At 40.3% G+C, this 20,634-nt stretch overlaps 4 protein-coding genes across 7 annotated transcripts in view; all 4 read right to left on the reverse strand.

Annotated features, from left to right (window-relative positions):
• The window catches only part of LOC104801554, a 7,140-nt gene extending 1,733 nt beyond the window's left edge, over positions 1-5,407 (reverse strand). Inside the window, exons 1-10 of the mRNA XM_010524864.2 lie at positions 5,109-5,407; positions 4,660-4,839; positions 4,078-4,198; positions 3,961-4,003; positions 3,636-3,688; positions 3,498-3,553; positions 3,147-3,299; positions 2,807-2,994; positions 999-2,362; positions 31-869 (exon numbers count right to left, since the gene is read on the reverse strand). Coding sequence (XP_010523166.1) covers positions 31-869; positions 999-2,362; positions 2,807-2,994; positions 3,147-3,299; positions 3,498-3,553; positions 3,636-3,688; positions 3,961-4,003; positions 4,078-4,198; positions 4,660-4,839; positions 5,109-5,167 — 3,056 coding nt within the window. The 5' untranslated portion in view covers positions 5,168-5,407. The remainder of the gene's footprint in view (positions 1-30; positions 870-998; positions 2,363-2,806; positions 2,995-3,146; positions 3,300-3,497; positions 3,554-3,635; positions 3,689-3,960; positions 4,004-4,077; positions 4,199-4,659; positions 4,840-5,108) is intronic.
• A 3,057-nt stretch (positions 5,408-8,464) lies between these two features.
• LOC104801080 (casein kinase 1-like protein 8) lies at positions 8,465-12,962 on the reverse strand. Its single transcript, XM_010524170.1, has 14 exons — positions 12,025-12,962; positions 11,872-11,912; positions 11,290-11,359; positions 11,051-11,199; positions 10,862-10,957; positions 10,604-10,674; positions 10,317-10,378; positions 10,134-10,197; positions 9,959-10,043; positions 9,539-9,665; positions 9,374-9,447; positions 9,223-9,286; positions 9,001-9,134; positions 8,465-8,902 (listed from the first exon to the last, which is right to left on the reverse strand). The coding sequence occupies exons 1-14, from the start codon at positions 12,098-12,100 to the stop codon at positions 8,609-8,611; spliced, it is 1,407 nt and encodes a 468-aa protein (XP_010522472.1). The 5' UTR covers positions 12,101-12,962; the 3' UTR covers positions 8,465-8,608.
• Positions 12,963-13,544: 582 nt separating this feature from the next.
• On the reverse strand, positions 13,545-17,568 carry LOC104801081 (probable methyltransferase PMT3). Of its 4 annotated transcripts, none has more exons than XM_010524173.2 (8): positions 17,299-17,568; positions 16,117-16,469; positions 15,859-16,023; positions 15,575-15,757; positions 14,854-15,448; positions 14,563-14,675; positions 14,212-14,432; positions 13,545-14,024 (listed from the first exon to the last, which is right to left on the reverse strand). In XM_010524173.2, exons 2-8 carry the CDS (start codon positions 16,375-16,377, stop codon positions 13,700-13,702), a joined length of 1,863 nt encoding a protein of 620 aa, XP_010522475.1. In that variant the 5' UTR covers positions 16,378-16,469; positions 17,299-17,568; the 3' UTR covers positions 13,545-13,699. The 4 variants fall into 4 exon arrangements, with proteins under 4 accessions (XP_010522475.1, XP_010522476.1, XP_010522474.1 ...); XM_010524174.2 differs by having other exon boundaries at positions 16,117-16,479; XM_010524172.2 differs by having other exon boundaries at positions 16,117-16,472; positions 17,299-17,567.
• A 205-nt stretch (positions 17,569-17,773) lies between these two features.
• On the reverse strand, positions 17,774-20,599 carry LOC104801083 (protein tas). The gene is made up of 8 exons (XM_010524175.1): positions 20,281-20,599; positions 20,041-20,136; positions 19,719-19,802; positions 19,284-19,444; positions 18,789-18,906; positions 18,563-18,698; positions 18,266-18,444; positions 17,774-18,180 (listed from the first exon to the last, which is right to left on the reverse strand). Exons 1-8 carry the CDS (start codon positions 20,533-20,535, stop codon positions 17,941-17,943), a joined length of 1,269 nt encoding a protein of 422 aa, XP_010522477.1. The 5' UTR covers positions 20,536-20,599; the 3' UTR covers positions 17,774-17,940.
• Positions 20,600-20,634: the final 35 nt, after the last annotated feature.

Consider the following 20,634-nt stretch of genomic DNA (forward strand, 5'->3'; position numbering starts at 1 on the left):
CCGATCTGTCTCCCGTACGAATTTACCTAAATGCCCTCAACCCATTCAGAGACTGCCTCAGGCTTCTTTCGGGTATCGAGTTTCTTGAGATGCTCGGGATCTGAACTTATATTTTGAGCTGAAACTGGCAAAGCAGAGGCAGAAGACTTCTCACATTCAAGCATCACCACTGTCTTCTCAATCACTGGGCTTTCATCATTCTCTTTATGGCACACGGATTTCTCCTTGTCCCCCCTTGGTGCCACCTCGGCTGAAGATCTATTTTCTGTCACCTTTCCCATTTTCACCGAACTGGTAGTGGGACCGCTCAATGCTTTTATTTTCAGCTCAGGCAGAGAAGCAATTTTTGTTTTATCATGGTTCACAATAGCAGATATATTCTTGCTCCCTGGAGCATTCGGCATTCTTTTGGAAGTTATTGAACCTCGAGACCTCACTGAAGGATTTGATCCACTGCTTCTCATTTTGGGTTCTGACAATCTTCTTGTCCTTGAAACAGATGACTTAATATCTGGAGCAGTTTTGCTGTCTTTCTTAGACAGAGGTAGTGATGATACAGACCTGGTGAGCCTATTTCCTGTTGAGTTGCTTCGAGTACTCAATTTACCATTCTTGGAGAGTTTCTGATAGTCGGTTGAAGTCAAAGAAGCAGTTCTTATTGGAAAACGTTGGAAAGGTGATGATGATCCAGGTTCCGAATCACTAAACTTAGAACCTCTATGGGTACCGGAAGAAACTTTGTTTTGCAATGGCTTTCTTGTCTGTTGTGACGGCAACTGTGCCTCACCTGCAACTGTGTTATTCCTAGCAGCTATCCTCTTTTGCCTGGCTATCTTCAGAGCTTCGATGCGCATCCTCTCTTCCTCTTCCTGAAATACAACAGATACATAAGTGTGTACAAGCAGGCTAGATTGTTCAAGATTCTTGCAATGCTATTATTATAACAAGATGATTGAGACTAGGATGAATTCAAAAGCTAAGCGCGTGATAAACCATACCTTCTCTTTTTTCATTTTCTGCAGATCGGTTTTGAAACTTCTTAGCTTCTCAGCACGAGCTCTTGCTTCATCTAAAGGACTCATCTTTGTGGTTCTTCCTTTCCGTATTGGCCCTGATGCTTTCCTCTTATCTGCTGTATCAGTAGGAACTCTTGATTTTGGATCTTTTGCTGACTTCTTAGCTCCCCCTGCTGCCGCTTTTTTCTTGTTGACACGAGTTTCCGATCCAAAATCAAGTGCAGGGTCATATCCAGTCGACAGCTTTTCCGTTCCACGTTCCGGCATCAAGCTCAGATCATGGGGCTCGTATTTTCCCTGCTTCCCTTCATTTTCATCAGTTGGGTGGGATGATGAGAACTCTGATCCTATGTCTATAGCATTTCGCTTGTTGCCTCCGGTTGCATCCAGTCCTGACGACCGTAGAGGAACAATGTAAGAATCATCATCCACGTTATAAGATGACCTATCCAAACCATTTCTTGGATTATCAAATCCATTCAAGGTAAGAAGATCAGATGACCTCCCTAAACCATGTTGTCTTCGGCAATTCATGAAGTCGTCAGTCCCATTTCTCCGGGACAAAACCCTTTTACCGTCTACCTCTATGTACTGGGCATCCATTTGCCCATACACTCTAGAATCTCCAGAGCCATGTTTTCTTGAAATAAATGACTCATCGCTAGATCCCTTATCTCTACGAGTTGCATTTCCATTCTGCATATCAGCTATATTCCCTTCTTGATACTGTTCTACGTCACGTTCATCATAAATCAAAGGATCATATTCGCCAGCCCTTTGCCTCCTCTTCCCCACAACCTCTTTTTCCATCATGTGGTCAATTTTATGTTCATTCTTATCGGCCTCCTGTAATAGGAAAGTCTGAAAGGCCTGCCAGTGTCCACTGTCACCCTCTGCCCCTTCTGTTGCTCTTTCTTCACCATTTAAATGCTCTCGTGTTGCTCCTTCATCCTGGCTTTCAGCATCATTATTCTGCTTCTTTGAACTGATGTAGTTTATATTCCGAATCACCACCTTGCCTGATTTCCTTCTCCTACCTGATCTTGCTTTCTCTTTGTCCGAGTCTTCTGATTCAGAATCCTCACTATCAGATGAATGATGTTTCCGGGCCTTTCTTCGGTCAGAACTATATCTAGGATCATCAGAAGACGGATAAGGTGATGGATATGGGCTACTTCCAGGATAACTTGGGTAGTATGGCATGCCTTGCATAGGATATCCTTGAAAAACAGGAAAAGCACCTGGTGGGGACTGAACAGGCCAGGGTGAATACATCGGCTGTGGAAGCTGGCCTTGCAAATATTCTTGATGGCCATTTGGTTTGTTATCTGCAGGAGACTTCCCATCTGAATATACAAATAATCATAAAGACAGACGCATTAAGTAAATACTCGAAAAGTAACATCACACCACGCAAGAGAGGTATACAATTAAAACATCCATCAATTTTTATTTTTGACAGGATTTTTCCAAGACCACCAACTTATGCCCAATTGGAAGCTCTATCTTAGACAAGAACAGATGTGTAAACAAAAGCAAACATGGCTGAATGCCTGGAAATAAATATTCCTTGAAGATGATTCCTTGCCTGAAAATATTTCTGTGTGATGTGAAAGACTAAATCTGGTTCCATATGACAAATCAGTGGTTTCCAAGAACCAGAGAGTTTCTTTACTTGCGTAATTTCTCAACAGTTTTAAATGGATGCGATTGCATTGCCCATGAAGTTCATTTATAGCATGCACAAACAACGTGGTCAAAACTACAGGGCACACCATAATGCAACTTACCATTATTCTCAGGAGTGTCAGGCAATGAGTCCCTGCGTGTAATAGCAGTATTTGCAAGCACAATCTCTGAGTCATTCACTGCAGAGACATCTGGTTGTACATACATTGCTTCTGTAGCTGCAATGTCAACCCACTGGCCAGTCTCATGCTTCTTTTTCCACAATTCCATGAACTTCACGCAAGCATCCCTTTAGCATTGATAGTAAACGTCAGTGGATATCTAATTTCATGCAAACCTCTCTGGTAAAGATTTTTTAAAGTGACAATTGATTCTAAGTCCTAGAGAATTTGCAGGAATAAGTGGAAAGAATCAAGGAAATGGACAAATAAACATACATACATTAAACGTGAGGCTCCAAAGTTTTTGGCAAAAGATAATAGAGGCGCCATATCATCAATGTCAAAACCTGCTGCAACAGCACATGCAAAGGCCATGCCTTGTTCGTTCTGCAACACCTTCTTTCGTGTCTTCAGGACTTTCAGAACTTGAGCCCTAGTACATGGATATCAAAGACAGCACATAAGCCAATTCTTCAGAATGCTGTACGGAATGCTTAAAACTGGAGAAACTTTACGACACAATAAATTCTACTTTCACAGAAGTTCATGTTCTTTGCTTTAACATTATCCTGCCAGCTCATTGATTTTCTTCAGCCAACAATGAGAAGCTACAAAGAGAAATAAAGCATACTTAGAATTTTCCTCTGGTACTGTGGACCCATTTGCTTGCTGAGGGTGTGAACCAGGCTGTCAAACATGCGAGGAAATGAAATTTAATCACTCTTTCAAGGAGGCCAAATGAGATGAAAACCATTTCATGCTCAGTTACCTGGTAAAGGACGATTGCTTTCTCCTCACTTGACTCTAGCAAAGGCCTGCTACCTGCTCCATACAATCAAGTATTTATTAAATGGACAGATCAAGAGTTACCACAATGAAAAGCTCCCATTTTTATGCCCTGGAATAGGAATATGTTTAGTATCTGTCACTGTAATTGGGCATTGAAGAAACAGTGTTACCATGAAGAGCAAATGAGAAATCCAGAATGCATGAATGAATGCCATGGAAATGCATAGACAGGAAACCATAAATCTGCTCTGTATGTGTTTTTAATATGTCTTAAGCAATATAGTCGAAGGGAAGGTAAGCAGTACCTTCCATACTTTCTGCCTTTTTTACTTGCAGCTTATCTTCCACCTGTTATCCAACACAACAGGAGTTCATATTTGATGATACAGTAAATTAAGTACATGTACTCCAGGGGCACTTACAACAGTCAATGCCATATCACTGTTGTTCTGAATTCCTATGGCTTCCTTGATCTGTACAATCTCAGTCTCTATGGTGTAAACACGTTCCAGAACCTCTGGAGTGCTCACAAAACGAACAAATCTGGAGGAACCAAGAAGACAGATTCTCAGTTGCCATTCTGGTGTAAAATAAAAAAGCATAGCTCCAAGCTTGGCTGAAAATTCCCATGTAAAGAAAGTCCAATTTCATGAAGACATGTGATTGAGAAACAAATTCACTTAGCAAACAGACAGAACATTTATCATGAGACTTGCCAACTGTTTAAGCACAGCTTTGTCCACACAAATTTGAAATCATTTGGTCAGATACTCGGGCTTCAGAAAGGTAAGAACACTTAACATGGCTTGAAATCAGAGAAAAAGTCCATCAATGCCTAAAAAAATTGAAACTTTTTGAGATTCTAATATGCTCTGACCATGTATCTCTCACTATGGGTCGTACAAAGTACCCAGAAAACACTGACTTATCAGGTGAAAATTCATGTAGACAGTAGAAAATGGCATCTATGGAAACACATCCAAGAAGAAGAAACATAAAGAAACCTTGCTATCGTTCGCTTTGTGAACCATGTCGCATCATCCCCAGCCTCGGGCTTAAGAATGATTGAATAGCCACCTTTATCGACTTGATCCTGTGCGGTCTTCAAGTGGGCAAGAAAGGGTTTAACCAGACCTGATGCTATCTTCTCCGTCTTCCCATTGGCAGTTACCAATAAATCACACCTGACCGACCACAAACACGAATCTTAATCCCAGCATAATATGACAAATGCGAGAAAATAATCCCAAAAGTTTGCCACTTCTCAGTTTCTACAGAGATTCGGACTTGAGAACTAAACATCTTTTCATCAATTACAACAAGCCCCGATGAAATTGTGACTGTGTATTCCAATTACACTAACTAAACACCAAATTTCTGAGACAGCCAACTACAAACAGAGATTTAAGTTCACCGGAAGAGACTTTCTAATTAAGGACGGAATTTTTCATACCGGGTCCGAGTGGGAGTAAGCTGAAAGACAGCTGAGTCAAGCCGAGTCGAGGATTTCATCGCTTGTTATCCAATACCCGCGATTCAGACTTTCAGATCAAGCATATCATCCGGAGAACCCAGGGGAAAAAAAGAACAACTTCAAATTAAAAAAAAATATATCTGGAATCGAGCGGAAGAAGAAAACAACTTGAAGCGAACCCAACAAATAATGGAGACGAAGGGCCGTGTGTGAGAGAGAGAGAGAGAGAGAGAGAGAGAGAAGCTGGTGGTGTTGTGGTGTGTTGCTTTATGCTTTGGATACCAGCTAGGGAAGTAAAAGATGGTGAGAAAAACTATGAATTTTTTCCGAGAAAATTGTGGGGACAGGAAAAGGTAAAACCGGAGGTAATGTAGGGACATAATCGGAAATCCGAAAGCTGATGACTGGTACGAACGCAAAGCGTTTGGCAGCGGCCTGGATAATGACTTTCATGTCTCCCGTACGAATTTACCTAAATGCCCTCAACCCTTCAACGGTCGTGTTGACTATTTTAATCGCAGAGGAAAATAAAATAAATGATAATCATCAAGTAACTCCATAGTAAATAAACTGTCTACTATAATATAACAATATTCAATATTATATGCTTAATGATCCACTAATTTTAATATACAAAATTAACAATTTATTTCAAATCTCATAAACAAGTGGACGTGTGCCCCGTATAAATGATGAATAATATTTTATTTTATTTTATTTTATTTTACCAAAGGAAGACAATGATTCCCTGATCGCATTATCCAAATCGCACATCTATATAGCCATGTCGGTCCCATTTTGAAGCCCGTCGGGCCGTCAGTCCATAATTTTATGTTTTTTTTTCTATATTTTTTTATTAACTTATTAACAAAATTATTCTAGAGAAAAATGAAATGAATAATCAGTTCATTATTTTATCAGTTAATTCATTGAATTCGCTTTAATGTTACGTTGCAATTATCAAAAGCATAAGCTTGTGCTGTATCTATATACTAATATACAGATCTAGGATAGCAGAATTGGAGTTATGTGTCATTAAAACTAATCACAGCTATTTAAATTAATTAATTGAACTTTTTATTAATTGTGTTTGTATCATCAATATATCCAAATTACTATATTGTATTATTTTTTGAACCGTTTCTTTGGTAACCGATAATAATTTTTTTTTTTTAAAATCCGCTATATACTAAAAAAATAACTAATGGTATATTTTTGTATAATTTATGAGTGGAGACTGAAACAACGTCGAATCGAAATTCGATAAAGAATAATATATGCTAATATGCTATGTGTGTTTTGAGTTTGAATGTTTGATACAGGCCAAACACACACGTTGTATATATATATATATATATATATATATATATATATAATATGTGTGTATATATACACACATATATATACACACAATGAACGGGACTAGGAAAAACAATAAAATGAAATCGGATTCAGAGGAAAAAAATAGGAAATTGATGAAACAAATTGGAGTTTAATTTTGGAGGTAAACCCTCGAGAAATGGAGGAACATTTCTCGAACCCTAATTCTATCCGTCGTCGATCGATCTCGCATTTTTTTTGTTTTTTTGTTAAGGATCGATCTCGCTTTTTCTTATAAACGAGAGCACATGATCGATATCTCTACAGCTTCAACGTCAGATCAATGAGGTTGGGACCTGAATCATCGTCGACTATGATCGGAACATAAATATCCGGCGAACGATGCTCCAGCTGACATAGAAGAGGGAGTGTACGGTCACCGGACGGCGGCGACGTCGCCTGAAAAAACTGCATCTGCGGCGGCGGGGGAGGCTGTCCGAACACGAACTTGTTGTTGCGCATGGTCGCCGTCGGCGGAAACCCATGTCGGAGCCTCCCAGAATTATAATAATTGCGATAGTAATTCAAATCGACATGATTACGAGCCGGGAAGTGATTATAAAGAAAAGGGTTTGCATAGCTGCGAGCGGCGGAGGAGGGGGAGGGGGAGGGCGACGGGGTTTTGGCGCCGCCGGAGATGGCGGAGGAGACGAGGGTTAGGGTTAGGGAAAGCGGTTTTCCGGCGAAAGAAGAAAGGGTCGTTGCGGTGGTCGTCGTCTGTGGTGAGAAGTCGTTTTTCATGTGACAAGTCTCGATGTGGGAGATTAGGGTTTGTGGAGTTGGGAAGATCTGTTCGCAAATCCGACAAGCGATTCTCTGAGGTTTTGAGATCTGCGTCATCACGTTGTTGTTGTTTGTCTGATTCATGCCGAATCCAACGCCAGCCATGATTTCTCAAAGTGCAAAAGATAAAAGAGTAAGAGAGATATATTGTGAGAAGATATATGGACACATATACACATGCGTGTATATATATATATATAGGTGTACGTCCTTGTGTATCTGTGTGAATTAGGAAATTTATGGGAAATTCTGTTTCCATGTTAATGTGTTTTGTTTTTGGTAATGATGATTTTAGGAGTTATCTGGGAGAGAGTTATATATATATATATATATATATATATACACACACACACACATGCATGCATGAATGTGTTTTTGTCGTGTAAATTTACAGCGTTTTCTTTTTTTATTTCTATAATGAAAGATGTACTTTTTTCACACAATATATAATTATTCAATGCTAATTACAATTGTGATGATGAACGAGGTCATATTTGGGAAATGGGCATTAAAGGGAGGTTTCTGTGGGCTATTAATTAAATAAAGAATCTAATATGACAAAGGAAATAATTAATAACTTTAAATATTTAGATTCTAGTAAAGGAAATTGATGGAACTTTAATGAGAATTTATTAATTATTTTCTGTAAACAACAAAAGGGAATTTACACCTCTTTGCTTCTAATTTAATTGGTAATACTGATTTCTTGCTTTATTAATTCTTGCTGATAACTCTGTGTTTATGTTGTTTGGTAACCAATATCGAAAATGATTTTACTCATGGAGATTCCATGCTATCATCCCATCTATGCCCTTTTTCCAACTTCTTTTCCTTTGGCGGCCAGATTCCATTTTATGATTACATTGATCGCTTTCTGTCGTTTTCTGGTCCGAGTAAAACCACGATCGTATTATTGCGGGCCATTAATGGCTAATTTGGGCATATTTATCTTAACTAGATTCAGACAAAATTAAATGTCTTTATTACTTGCTTATCCATAAATATGAACATGGTATTACAAATCCATACGAAATATTTTCTTCTATATCTGCATGTTACAGTTAATGACAATTACAAATGGTTTTAAGCAATGATAATTTTTTTTGCTGTAGTCATGATATCTAGAAGATGGATAGTTGTTAGGTAAATATTTCAAAAGATAAAAACACAAAAATCAATCTAATTCCAACTTTTCTTTAATCAAATCATGTTTTCAAATATAGGACCAATATTTTTTTTTTGGCCCTAAAAGAGGCTAAATCCATAAATGTCTTTTTTCTTTTAGAACAAGAACCGACCCTTAGAAGTTGTTTGGATCACTTCCTCTTGTCATTGCCAATGGTAAGGAGCTCAAGGCTCTGGAGCGTGACGTCACGCGCGGTCCTAGCCGAAGGAGCAGCCCTGGTGAAGGAAGAAGACGAAGAGGGCTTGGTGGGGTCAGGCCCAAGCTGGGTTCTTCGGGTCGAGGGCAAGCGTCCATCGAGCCGGCTCGAGCGGTGGTGGTTCTCTGAGAAGTCAGCCGAGGAGGTGGCTCTGGTGCTGGACACAACAGCTTTTCTTGAAGAACTCATGTTTCTTGATGAAGAGACGGGTCTGCTCTCGTAGTTTTGCTGACGGCCAAAAATAAAAAAAAAAGTTAAAACCGTATTGGAACACCAAATATTGGAAGTGTTATTACAGTACAATGCATAGATGATTAAACACTAACCATGTCTTTGGAAGCAAGTATGTTCTCCGAGGTTCTTGGTCTTGAACGATCAACTTGAACACCACTTGCAGAGCCGTTCCTTCTAGCATATGCCTCTAGAGCACCAGTAAATTTCTCTCGATTGTCCTGCCCAACTAATTAAATTTCCCGAAAAGTCTGTTATTTGTAGGAAGATATGTGGATTCCGACAGGATAACCGAAGAACGAGGAGTGGGGTGTTACCCGAAGGCCGTTCAGTTCTGTCTGCAGATAGCAATGGAGGCTTTAGAGCCGGTCTCAGGCTTGGCTGTTGGAACAAAGAGGAATACGTCAGAAGGATAGTATGCTCAAAATTTAACATCATATGAAAGTTACTCGGAATAGATTCACTCACTCTTGGGTTGGAACTGGAGCTCAACTGTGGATACTTCAAGAGTGTCCAATCAAATACATAGTCAAATTGATAACCTGTTTGTTCAAAATCAATACCCACTCTTTGAGATCTTGTTGAGGAGAGATATGCATTAACGGATGAGCAAATCTAGAGTAATTTTTCCACCTTCTCGGATGAATAAGTCCCTGAAAAGCCTCTTCAGGTATGGGTAATCAGGCTTGTCTTCAAATCGCACCGATCGTACATAGTGAAAATACGATGAGAACTCAGAGGGATACGATTTACAAAGAACCTGCAAACGGAAGAAATTTGACGCTGTATCTATAAATTCGCAGTCACAGTCAAGTCAAGTACCAACAGGAACGGGGAAAAAGACAAGCCTTCCATGAAGCACAGAAAGCTTTTTCAAGCTAAAAACATCTTAAACTTCGAACGGACCGTACATTTTTTAATCGAAAACATTTTAAATCCCATTCGCCAATACGAGGGCGATAGCTATGGAGTTTGTTAAGTAAAGAATTCTTCTGCTAGCTAAAAGATAACAGCTAATTTTTTGTTAGCTTGTATTGGAGAGGGAAACAATACCTCTATAGGCGTAAGCCTTTTCTTCTCGCTAATCTTGTCATACTTCTGCTTTTTGGTACCAGCACGAAGGCCTTGCCAAGGAAGGCTGACACAAAAATTGAGAGAGGATAACTATCACGAAATGAGGTTAGAAAAAGCATGAAGAAGTACCAAAGAAAACAAATATCTCCATTACCTTCCTCTCAGAAAATACATAAGCACATAGCCAAGAGATTCCAGATCATCCCGTCTACTTTGTTCTGTAAAGTGTTTCCATCACATCGCATGATTAGGAAATCAATAATGTCGAGTTCACACAATATATTGGAAATACGAAAGAGGAATCTTCTGGAATTACGAGATGCAAGAACATACTGACCAATTCCAAGATGAGTATTAACACTTGCATATCGAGCTGTTCCTGTAAGATTCTTGTTTTCCCTAAGAAATGAGGGCCATGATTAGCAAAGTGAAAGTCTTTTAAGAATCTAAGTGAAGTGAATTAAAAAAAATCTCTACAGAAATCATTTAACCAGCTAATAGCCGTTCATAGTATTAGAACATAGAAAACAGGATATCCAGATTAAAACAAGCTAAAATTTTTCTACATCATGAAGCAAAAAACATAAGTGTAGTAAAATTATTAGAAGGAATAAGTTCTCGTACCTGTATGGAATATGCCTGTGTGTTTGAAGATCCCTATACTTTTTTGCCAGACCATAGTCAATAACATATACCTGCAACAAAGAAAGGATGCATCAAGGAAAATATGTGAATATATCATTTCGATGAGACTTTGCTTAGCTCTTAAAGACTAGTAGCAAAAGCACTCCCTAAGAAAGTGCTACAACCAAATAAATATTATCATTAGACAAAAATTTGACATATTATCATCGTTTTGCTCAATTTAGCGTCCAAAAGTACCTGGTTTGCTTTGCGTCCAAGACCCATTAAAAAGTTATCTGGCTTAATATCACGATGAAGAAAGCCTCGGGCATGCATATACTCAACCCTGTTAATCTAGAGAAAAGAACACGGAAAATTAAATTATGATGAAAATGAAATACGGATATGCGTGAAACATGAAAATCCAAAAGAAAAATAAATATTTACCATCTGATCTGCGAGCATTAGAACTGTCTTTAGAGAGAACTTCCGATTGCAGTAGCTGAATAAATCCTCCAAACTCAGACCGAGAAGATCAATCACCATACAGTTGTACTCGCCCTCAACTCCAAACCACTTAAGGTGAGGAATACCAGCTTCAAGAAAACAAAGAGCATAAACAATCAATAAAAGAAAATCCTATGTTCATGATTCCCCACAGAATGGACACTGAGGATAGAACTTACTTCCTCCTTGGAGAAGCATATAGAGCTTTGACTCATACTGAAGTTGAGGATGTCGAGCCCTCACAGGTTCCTGCAAGAATAAGCAAAAGATTAACATAAACGGATTGAGACACAAAACAGGGAAGAAACCTAGAACGATGACTATCAGTAAAGCAAAAACTCCAGACAGAATCTTCACAACGAAATGGTCAACAGTTCAGTAGAAAGCATAACGAAAGGAGGACAGCTACCAAAGGTACAAGGGAGAAGGGAAACACCTGATGTAGATCAGAGGCTATACAAAGCCTTAAAAAAAATTTATGTGGCATAGAGACATATCAACCGAAAAACCCATAGAGAATCAATATTAACCAACATCATCTGATCTGATATCAAAAAGCTTCTGACCCGTTCAGCACTAGGTAAACACTGTTATAACCAAGTAGAGAAGCAAATGGAAGGAATGGACTCTCCACTAGCATAAGAAATCTCAATACAAATGTGGCCAACATGATTTTGAGGTATAAATCTGTCATGATAATGATTTCGATGCAAACTACAACACAGAGTTCAACGATAAACAGAGTCGACATTGCAGATTACCATCTTTACGGCCACTTCTTCTCCAGTTTGCACATTCACTCCTGAAACAAAACCAACAGCACCAGTTAGATAAGCAAGTTAACACCAAAAGGACAAAAGAAAACGGACGTGAAAACAAATTCAGCAAGAAAACCCAGAGGAAATTCAACATACCGAGAAAAAGTTCACCAAATGAACCACTGCCGAGCTTTCGTCCCAGTTTATACTTGCCAGCAACCACACGATCCATTTTCTATCTTCAATTGAAGATTTAGATACAATTCAGATAGAAATTTCCCGTCTGTCTTCTACGAACTTCGAACCCAGTTGGTCTCACTGTTTATTCAATCTTCTGTGGTCAAAACTTCAACCACACCGATTTAACCAAGGAAACTTGCGATAGTTAAGATACTAATGCCACCAAATGAGCTCTGCTACGAACTCAAATTACAAAACTCAGATCCCAACTAAGTTCTTTGCGGGGCTAAAATCCAATCCAATTGATAATACCTAGACCAGATTCCTATCGAGGTAAAAGAAGAACCAGGAAATCGACTAAGAACCACAATACCGAGTATCAGAGCGATACGAGACCAAATCCAAACAACCGCACTTTCGATCGTCTCCAATCGCTGAATCGATCAAAGTGTTTGACCCAAATTGAGTGGCTAAACGACCCAAGCACTCCAAATTGATGCGGCTAGAGAACCTAAAAGACCAAATCTCAAGTCCAGAGCTTAGCTTCTGAATCCTGATACACCCAAGCCGAGATTACCCATTGACCACCACAACCATCGTCGTCATCCAACTCTGACTACTTTCTACAAGGATTCAGATCAGAAGGAACAAAAAAAGGAGGGTCTGCACGAAAAACCAGAAGAAAACAAAAAAAAGGACAAAAAAACGCGGAAAGAACAAGGAGCGACGATATCAGCGGGGGAGACGTGGGGAAAAGGTCCCAGGACTTGGTTGTATCGTCTGATCTATAGACTGCTAGGGACAGAGTTTGATTCGGTATTTTCCAGGAAAATGTTTGGAGATTTTCTAGGGTAGAAAACAACACGGAAGGAAATCCGACGGCCTCGTGATTTTTTTCTCTTCTTTTTCTCTTATCCCTAATTGCTTTGCTTAGCATTATAATTGTTCTGTATATATATAATATATAAGACATCAACCCCGTACCCATTTTATTATATTTTTTCATTATTTTAAAAACATTATCATCATCGCCATCATATTAGGAAAAAAAACAATCATAATTTTGCTGCTACTGCAATTTTTGTTATTATTATATAATTATTATTTTTGGATGTCGTGTAGCATCTAATTTACGGTTACCTAGCAAAAATTATTTTACATAAACTTTAGTATGTGCACAGATGAATAAATCAATTTTACAACTAGTCCAATCCAAAAAACCGAGCGGGTCTTTGTCGCTTACCAAATTGGAATCCGGTTATCGTAAACCGGTTCCAATTACAGCGGTTAGTCCGGTTCCAAGGCAAACCAAATCGAAATCGAACCAAAGTTTTAGTCTTTATTAATGCTCTCGAGAATTAATCATTTGGGTATCCACCTGAGTGATCTTTTTCTGGTTAACATTCATCATTTGAGTGCCATCTGAATCATATCTTTCCTCTTTGTCAAACGTATCAATCATGCCACGCCCCATGCATTTTGTACAAGAGGGAGAGAGAGAGCTTTAAGGAACTTCGATTTAAATATTCAGACAAAAAGGCTAAGGATACAATGATGAAATCGAGGATATGGATCACGCTTACGGTTTTCATGAGTAAACGGAACAAATAACTACCCAGAAACGAAATCTTCGAAGTCTATTACGTATATTTCAGTCGGTGAGTCGGAGGCTTGCAGAGGTGAGCCACATTTTCTTCTGGACGATGAAGACGACATTGCCGCTGTCTTGGTCGGGACCTGAACTTGCTGCCGTGTCCGAAGCCACTACGTCCCAATGCAGAGCCTTCAGGTACTTCTTGACAGAATCCATCGTGCGCTGTTTGTCTCGGATGATGATGAAGCCGCTTGGTCTCAGAATCCGATCCATCTCCAGGAGCAAATCCTCTATGCTGCACCCTTTTCTCTCGGCGTCAGATAACACGGTCCACGCGTGTAGAAGGTCGTAAGTTCGGGGATAGGTCGAAAACGCTTCACACCTACATGGGAAAAGGAAATGCAGTTTCGATCATAACCCTACTGTCGTGAAATGATCAGTGTAGAATGAATGTGACTACTATTATTGGTTCTCGTTATCAGAAACCAGAAGCTATGTAGCCTTGAGAACAGTCGGCCAAAACTTAATCTACAAGACCCAGTTGTCCAAAATGAAATCTAGAGCCGTACCAGTCATGGGTTGTGCCTATCAGGCCGCGGTCATAGATCAGTTTAAGTGTGTTAGGTCCGTCCTGAGGGACGACGTTCATCACCCAAACATCCTTATCCTTCAGAGAAGCGGCAAAAGAACCCATGTGAGCTTTCATGTCCATTATGTTCCTCAATGTGTCTGATTTGATTTTCGGAGACAAGAGATCCCAGTAGCCATCCACCCTTTGCCGCCAAAGTTCCTGCAAACACAAAACAAGATATGGACGGACCCCTCAGGTCAGGCAAATATGTTTCACATCGTCTATTATGGTGGAAGAACCACCCAAAGTGTCCGAAACCAATGTTTGTGAAGATGTTGCTGCCTTATACCGTATCCTTCTCAAACGCATCGGCTGAGTAACCAAAATCAGCAAGACGGGGAGGAGGAGAAGTCAGCCTAGCTGGCCAGGGAGCTAATCCACTTCCCTTGGTTTTGTGGTCATCTGAAACATTAAACATATCGCAAAACAGAAGACAAAAAAAAAAACTCGGTTAAAGCAAATGGGCTGTACCATTAATTCATTCGTAGAAGAAGAACATTCCTGAACTTGATTAGAGATGAAAGATGATCAAGGATCCTGAAGGGAAACAACTGTAAAATTATCATAAAACCAGACTTACGGTCAGAGTAAGGAGTGATGCAAGCTTCCATGGACACGCCCCAAACTGCATCAGGATCACTGTCTGAGCGACAGAGAGGAGGCTGTGTCCCAGGTTCTCTCTGTAGGTAACAATCATTAGTCAGTGGTTTCTGCCAAACCACTGTCTGGTTCCTTTTTGCAGCTATTCTCCAACACATGCGTTCCACGAGAGCGCTCATCTCTCTCCAAATCCTCAGATCCTCCTCGTCTTGCGCATATGCTTCCGGAGATGAATATGCGAAATACCCGCCGGGTCTGAGCAACCGATCGAGCTCAAGGAGTAGGATGCCATCCCTTTGAAGCCAATCTATTCTGCACCGAGAACAATGAGCGAATTCAAATGATCTGCTCGGGTAAGGGAGTCTCTTCGTGCCTAGAACACCAAGATAGGCAGGGATTCCTCTCTCTAGAGCAAACTGGATTTGGTTCTGGTGGACATCGTTTGGTGCCAAGGACATCGCAATTATATCAGATGAGAGAAGGTAAGCTCCAAAACTTGCAACTCCACAGCCAACATCAAGAACCGTCCTTAGTCTCCCCTCGTTGTTCAAATTATTCTTTGAAAAGTTAAGCATCTGCAAGTTCGAGTAACAAGAATTACGGTCTTTGTTGAATGAAATAAACCATCTTGAACCTAAAATAGCATAAAGCAACAGAGGTTTCGGCCAAATGGGCATACGATAAGATCTAAGAAGACTTACGTTTGCAATTGAAGCAATGTATTTGTCAGCACCATAGTGAAAATGGGTGCCTCCACCAGGGAAATTAATCTTTTCGCCTTTCACAACCATCCAGTTCTGATCAGACTTCTCGTGTGCAAGGTGGGTATGAGGTATGTTGGCTTTCCACACCTCATCTCGGCTCTTGGGCCACTTGATAGGAATCTATATCACCAAAGAAAAGACAATACCTGATCAGGTCAAAGCAACAAAAAAAAACCAGAATAACAAGATTCCAACATCCGAGACTATGAACAAGCACACACCTTGTACCCGGGTGGAGGAGGGATCAAACAATTAAACCGTCTTTCGGGAGGTGGGCAGTGACGTTCGTAGTGCTCCATGACAGACAAATCTAGCTTCAATCTCATCTGGTAGATGAAGTTCCTGTCTAAGCAGGGTATAATTTCTGAGTGCCGATCATCACAGACCTTTCAAAAACACAAACACACAGTAGAAGTGAGTTACACAACACATTTGCCACACGAGCTCTCTGCAACAATATTGGAATTCAAAGAACTTACAGGGAAAGTTTTAAGCACAGCATCGTCTTGTAGTCCAAACTTGGCCACCGACTCTTCCTGCTTAGTGTCATCAGCATCATCATCATCATCTCCACCCAAATACGACGATCCAAGTTTTCTCAAAGACTTTCCGTATTCCAAAGCAGATGCAGCCTGATCTGAGGAACCATAATACATATATATAAAACAAACCAGCAATGCCACCACGCAAGCCAAAGCGACCAGCCGCTTCTTCTGGCCTCCATCAGATCTCCCCCTCATCGTTTATTAAACTCCCAAAATGTCTTCAAAGAATGGATTTTACTCTCGCTATCCCCGCGTACAGACAGACCATCCAACACAACTTTCTTCCTCTGCTTTAAACTCCAAAAAACAAAGCAAAGAAACCTACTTTAAGTACATATGACAACAGTTCCAACGGTTTCTGCACAAACCAAAAACAGAACAACAATAAGAAACAAGACTAAGAGGAGCAAGCAAAGTCTTGAGGGCTTATTAGACACTTATCAACCTAAGTTTGGTAGACAACCATGGCAGCCACACTAGTGGGAAGAGAACAGCATTATTTAAAAAAAAACAGAACCAAAGACAAGTGGGAACACTGAGTAATAGTAGAATATTATTATTTTATTCTGAAATGAGGCCACCGACAACCTTTTTGGTCAGTGGTTCTGAAATCGAAGAACAAGCAACGAAAACCTTAATTGACAAGCAAGTAAAAAAACGATTAATTATTCCCATAATCTTTTTAGATTGATGCGATTTTGAAATGAAACAACGAGTTTGGAATCAGTGACTATGGATCATCAATCCGATGAACTGGAGATGTCGGGTTAGATAGCAGATTTACAATGCATTTGCAGCAAAAAATAAAATGGAGCTCATTTATTGGATTGATCCAACATTTATAACCCTCCTTAAACTAACTAGAACCAGTAGATCTGGAAAACCAGAGTTTCCATTTTCTCGGGAAAATGAAAACCTACAATTCCCCCCGGGAAAATTGAGCCCAGAGCGACGAATCCAAACACACGGAATGAATAAAAGTTCACCGCATCCGGATGATCCAACGGGGAACGGAACCCAGATGACGAAATCGAATCACCATCAACGAAAATCAAGCGCATCTGCGATAAATCAATAACGCGGGCAAGCCCAGAACAAGAACAGAGGGGAACTCACGTGACCCAGAAGACTCCGGCGGACGCAAGGGAGATCCAAGGAGCAGGAGGAGGGAGGCAACAAGGAAGGAATCAATCAACGTGAAATTAAATAGGAAGAGAAAGGAGGCTTAGATTCAGATCTCGGGGAAAAACTTTCTGCCTTTTCCTTCCGCTGAAACGTTTTTTCGGGCTACAAGGAGAAAGGAATGAAGGAATGAAGGAGGAAAGTATATGTGTAGTGTCAGAGACAGTGTGACGTTGTAATGTAAAAGGGTCGCTCTCTCTCTCACACTGTCGCTTGCTGTAGAATGAATGCGAAGCCCCAAGTTGCTTCATTGTAAATATTTTGAAAACTTTATTATTAAACAAAATTAAAAATGAAATATACCACCACAGCCTTTCTGTAACATATATTTGTGTAGTCCCATTTTATTCAACGTTACAAGAATATATATATATATATATATATATATATATATATTTACATGTGTATGTATAAAACAAGGTGTTCAACCCATCAATAAAGAGGAGAGAATCTGAGAACGTGGGGAATGGGAAGCAGTAGATCTTGATGTCGGTCCATATTTAATCAAATATTAATCGAGAGAAAAAAAAAAAGGAGAACAATAGAGTTTATTAACGTTCACTTAGAAAGGAGGTGTCAGAAGAAAGCGGGGTCCGTGTACCTCTTGAAGATGGCTTCAATGCCGGCCATAACTTCCGGCGAGAACGGCCGCTCCGTCGCGAGAAAAGCGTCCATATCCTCTTTCAACTGCTCCACGGAGGTTGCCCCGATGATTGTGCTCGTCACATAGGGTCGGTCACGTACGAATCCCAGGGCCAGCTCCACCGGACTTAGACCATGCTTCTTCGCCAGTTCCACGTACTTTATCGTAGCTTCCTGAGAGACAGAGAGAGAGAGAACAAATCATAAGCCAATACCATAGCTGAATCCATGACTACAAGGATCAAACACAAGCTAAAACCTTGGCAAGCGATGATTTGTATCGTTCCATGTATCCTGGGAAAAGATTCAGCCTCGACTTCCTTGTAATTTCGGAGTCTTCACCCAGATATTTCCCTGACAGCGAACCGCCTCCCAGCGGAGAATAAGCGAGTAAGCCAACGTTGCAATTTTTTGGGTGGCATACCTCCACGAGATCAACTGCGTATTCCATGACAAGAATCAGGACATACTCTTTCCTATTTGTTTTGTAAATCCTGTTCTCGTAATATATTCTCTCTCGGAAAAGTTTACTCCCAAGGAAACTACACGGCATTACCTTCAAAACGGCATCTAACTAGCATGCTGTAGCTGTTCTGGATGCTCACGATCTTTGGCAGTCCTTCAACTTTTGCCGCGTGAACAAACTCCATGACTCCATATGATGTTTCATTTGAAACACCGACGTACCGAATCTATTTAGAACTTTCCAACTAGACTCAATTAGCTCAGAAAATTTCAAACGCAGTATTGGAAAAGATCAATAATAGCTGAATTGTCACTACCTTGCCTTCTTCTACGAGATCCTGCATGGCCCTCAGTTGTTCTACAAATGGTACACTAGGTCTCCATTTTGACGGGTCATAATGACTCTCTCCAAAGAGTGGTACATACCGATCTGGCCTGGATGAGGAATGGAGCATCAGGATCATGATTACATGGCAATCAGTGTGGATAGAGTAAAAGAGTTACAATGATTTCATCCAGAGAATTTCTGAGAATAAGATTAGGGAATGGCCAAAATGAATGATCTAGAATAGATTATCCAATTGTGAGAGAACATGCAATGGCAATCCATATCTTACGAGGACGATAGAACAGATTAGCCACTCTTATGAATGTCAAAAGAACAGAATAACCACATACACATACTAAGCAACCTGTGAAAAAAATCACGGAAAAAATAACTTGCTTAAGGCATAGCATCAGTAACATTTTGGCAAGTTTAAAACCGGTTTCTCCTAATTCCACAAGTTGCAGTATAAAAAAGTAGCTGGTACCAGTGAATTTGCAGCAAATCAATGTAATCAGTGCCGAGGCGCTTAAGACTTTTCTCTACGCTTTCCTTGATATTAGCAGCATCCACACGCAAAACCTTGGCATTGTCCCGCACATATGATGATCTCTCTGAATACCCACATACTTTAGTTGCCAGAATAATCTGCCCAGGCCAACGATAATCAATCAAAATTTAGTATCTTGGAGTAGGTTTCAGCAAAGTCTGACATTCTTGATGATCCCATCCCATCCACAAAGATAGCAACAGTACGGTTTGGATAATTGTTCAAGCATATGTAATGAGTTTCACAACACAATAAAACAGTTCAGATTTGGTTTGTGTCCATCTATGCAATCCAGATAAACAGAAACAGCAAGATTGTGGATTCAGACATACATAACTTCAGTTAGCGTCAATCACGAGTCCCTAGTAGTACCTTGTCCCTTGGCTGGGACTTCATCCAACTGGCGATATAAAGATCTGTTCTACCTTGAGTTTCCTTCTTCATTGGAACAGGGTACTGCAACAAGAACAAATTAAAAAACAAAGACTTCAGTTTTATTTTTCAGTACAAAAAACGTACCACACGGCCTGAAATTGCACATTGAATCTTAATAGGACTATTGCTTTTATTGAACAGAATGAACAGGCATGCATCTTGGCATCCACCAATCACACATGTAAGAAAGAAGAACGCGTTCAAGCATATGCAGTAGCATTCTTGGAGCATAAAGTGGAGGGAAGATAGAAAAGCTTACTGCTTCAGCAGTGTCTATGCAGTTGATGCCATGTTCAAATGAATAACTCAGAATCTCGTGAGCTTCTTTCTCGGTGTTTTGCTCCCCAAATGTCATCTGAAATTAAAATTTGCACGCAAAAGAAAATGCCCTTCAACCTTCACACAGATTTCATTTTGGTTTTCGGATTAAATCCAACGCTAGCATCGGCAAAAATTGGATAAGATAATGATAATGCGAGGGCAAGGAGATTTATCTTACGGTTCCCAATGTAACCTCGCTAATAACTAGGTCGGAGTCTCCTAGCTTCCTGTACTCCATAGCGTTCTTCTTCTTCTTCGCCACCGTCGCCGCTTCCACCACAACCGAAGTTCTGAAACATTTCCTCGTCCACCTCGTAGCATTCGGCGGCAGTGTTGTGCGGCGGCGCGAGAAGCTTCTAACTCCGTTGATATCACTGTGGTTGTAGACAGGGGAAGAGATTGCGGCGGTTAAGGTGACGGAAGACGACGCCATCGCCGGAGAAGTCTCCTCACTCGTCTTACGCTATCGGCGTTATCCCATTCACAACTTCACAAATGCGTTGGTATCGGTTTGAAAAGTCTGGGCTATATT

Source organism: Tarenaya hassleriana, unplaced genomic scaffold (assembly GCF_000463585.1).
Source record: "Tarenaya hassleriana unplaced genomic scaffold, ASM46358v1 Cleome7, whole genome shotgun sequence".
NCBI lineage: Eukaryota > Viridiplantae > Streptophyta > Magnoliopsida > Brassicales > Cleomaceae > Tarenaya > Tarenaya hassleriana.

Excerpts from the sequence above, each read along its gene's own strand:
- LOC104801080 (XM_010524170.1), bottom strand. The coding sequence starts at position 12,100 with ATGGATCGTGTGGTTGCTGGCAAGTATAAACTGGGACGAAAGCTCGGC. Across the intron at positions 11,200-11,289 it reads TATGCTTCTCCAAGGAGGAA|CTGGTATTCCTCACCTTAAG; the intron begins GTAAGTTCTATC and ends GTTTTCTTGAAG. Across the intron at positions 8,903-9,000 it reads TACTTGCTTCCAAAGACATG|CAAAACTACGAGAGCAGACC; the intron begins GTTAGTGTTTAA and ends TTTGGCCGTCAG.
- LOC104801081 (XM_010524173.2), bottom strand. The coding sequence starts at position 16,377 with ATGAGGGGGAGATCTGATGGAGGCCAGAAGAAGCGGCTGGTCGCTTTG. Across the intron at positions 15,449-15,574 it reads ACATTGCTTCAATTGCAAAC|ATGCTTAACTTTTCAAAGAA; the intron begins GTAAGTCTTCTT and ends TCGAACTTGCAG. Across the intron at positions 14,433-14,562 it reads ATGCGTTTGAGAAGGATACG|GAACTTTGGCGGCAAAGGGT; the intron begins GTATAAGGCAGC and ends TTGTGTTTGCAG.
- LOC104801083 (XM_010524175.1), bottom strand. The coding sequence starts at position 20,535 with ATGGCGTCGTCTTCCGTCACCTTAACCGCCGCAATCTCTTCCCCTGTC. Across the intron at positions 19,803-20,040 it reads GCATAGACACTGCTGAAGCA|TACCCTGTTCCAATGAAGAA; the intron begins GTAAGCTTTTCT and ends TTCTTGTTGCAG. Across the intron at positions 18,699-18,788 it reads ATCTCGTAGAAGAAGGCAAG|ATTCGGTACGTCGGTGTTTC; the intron begins GTAGTGACAATT and ends AGTTCTAAATAG.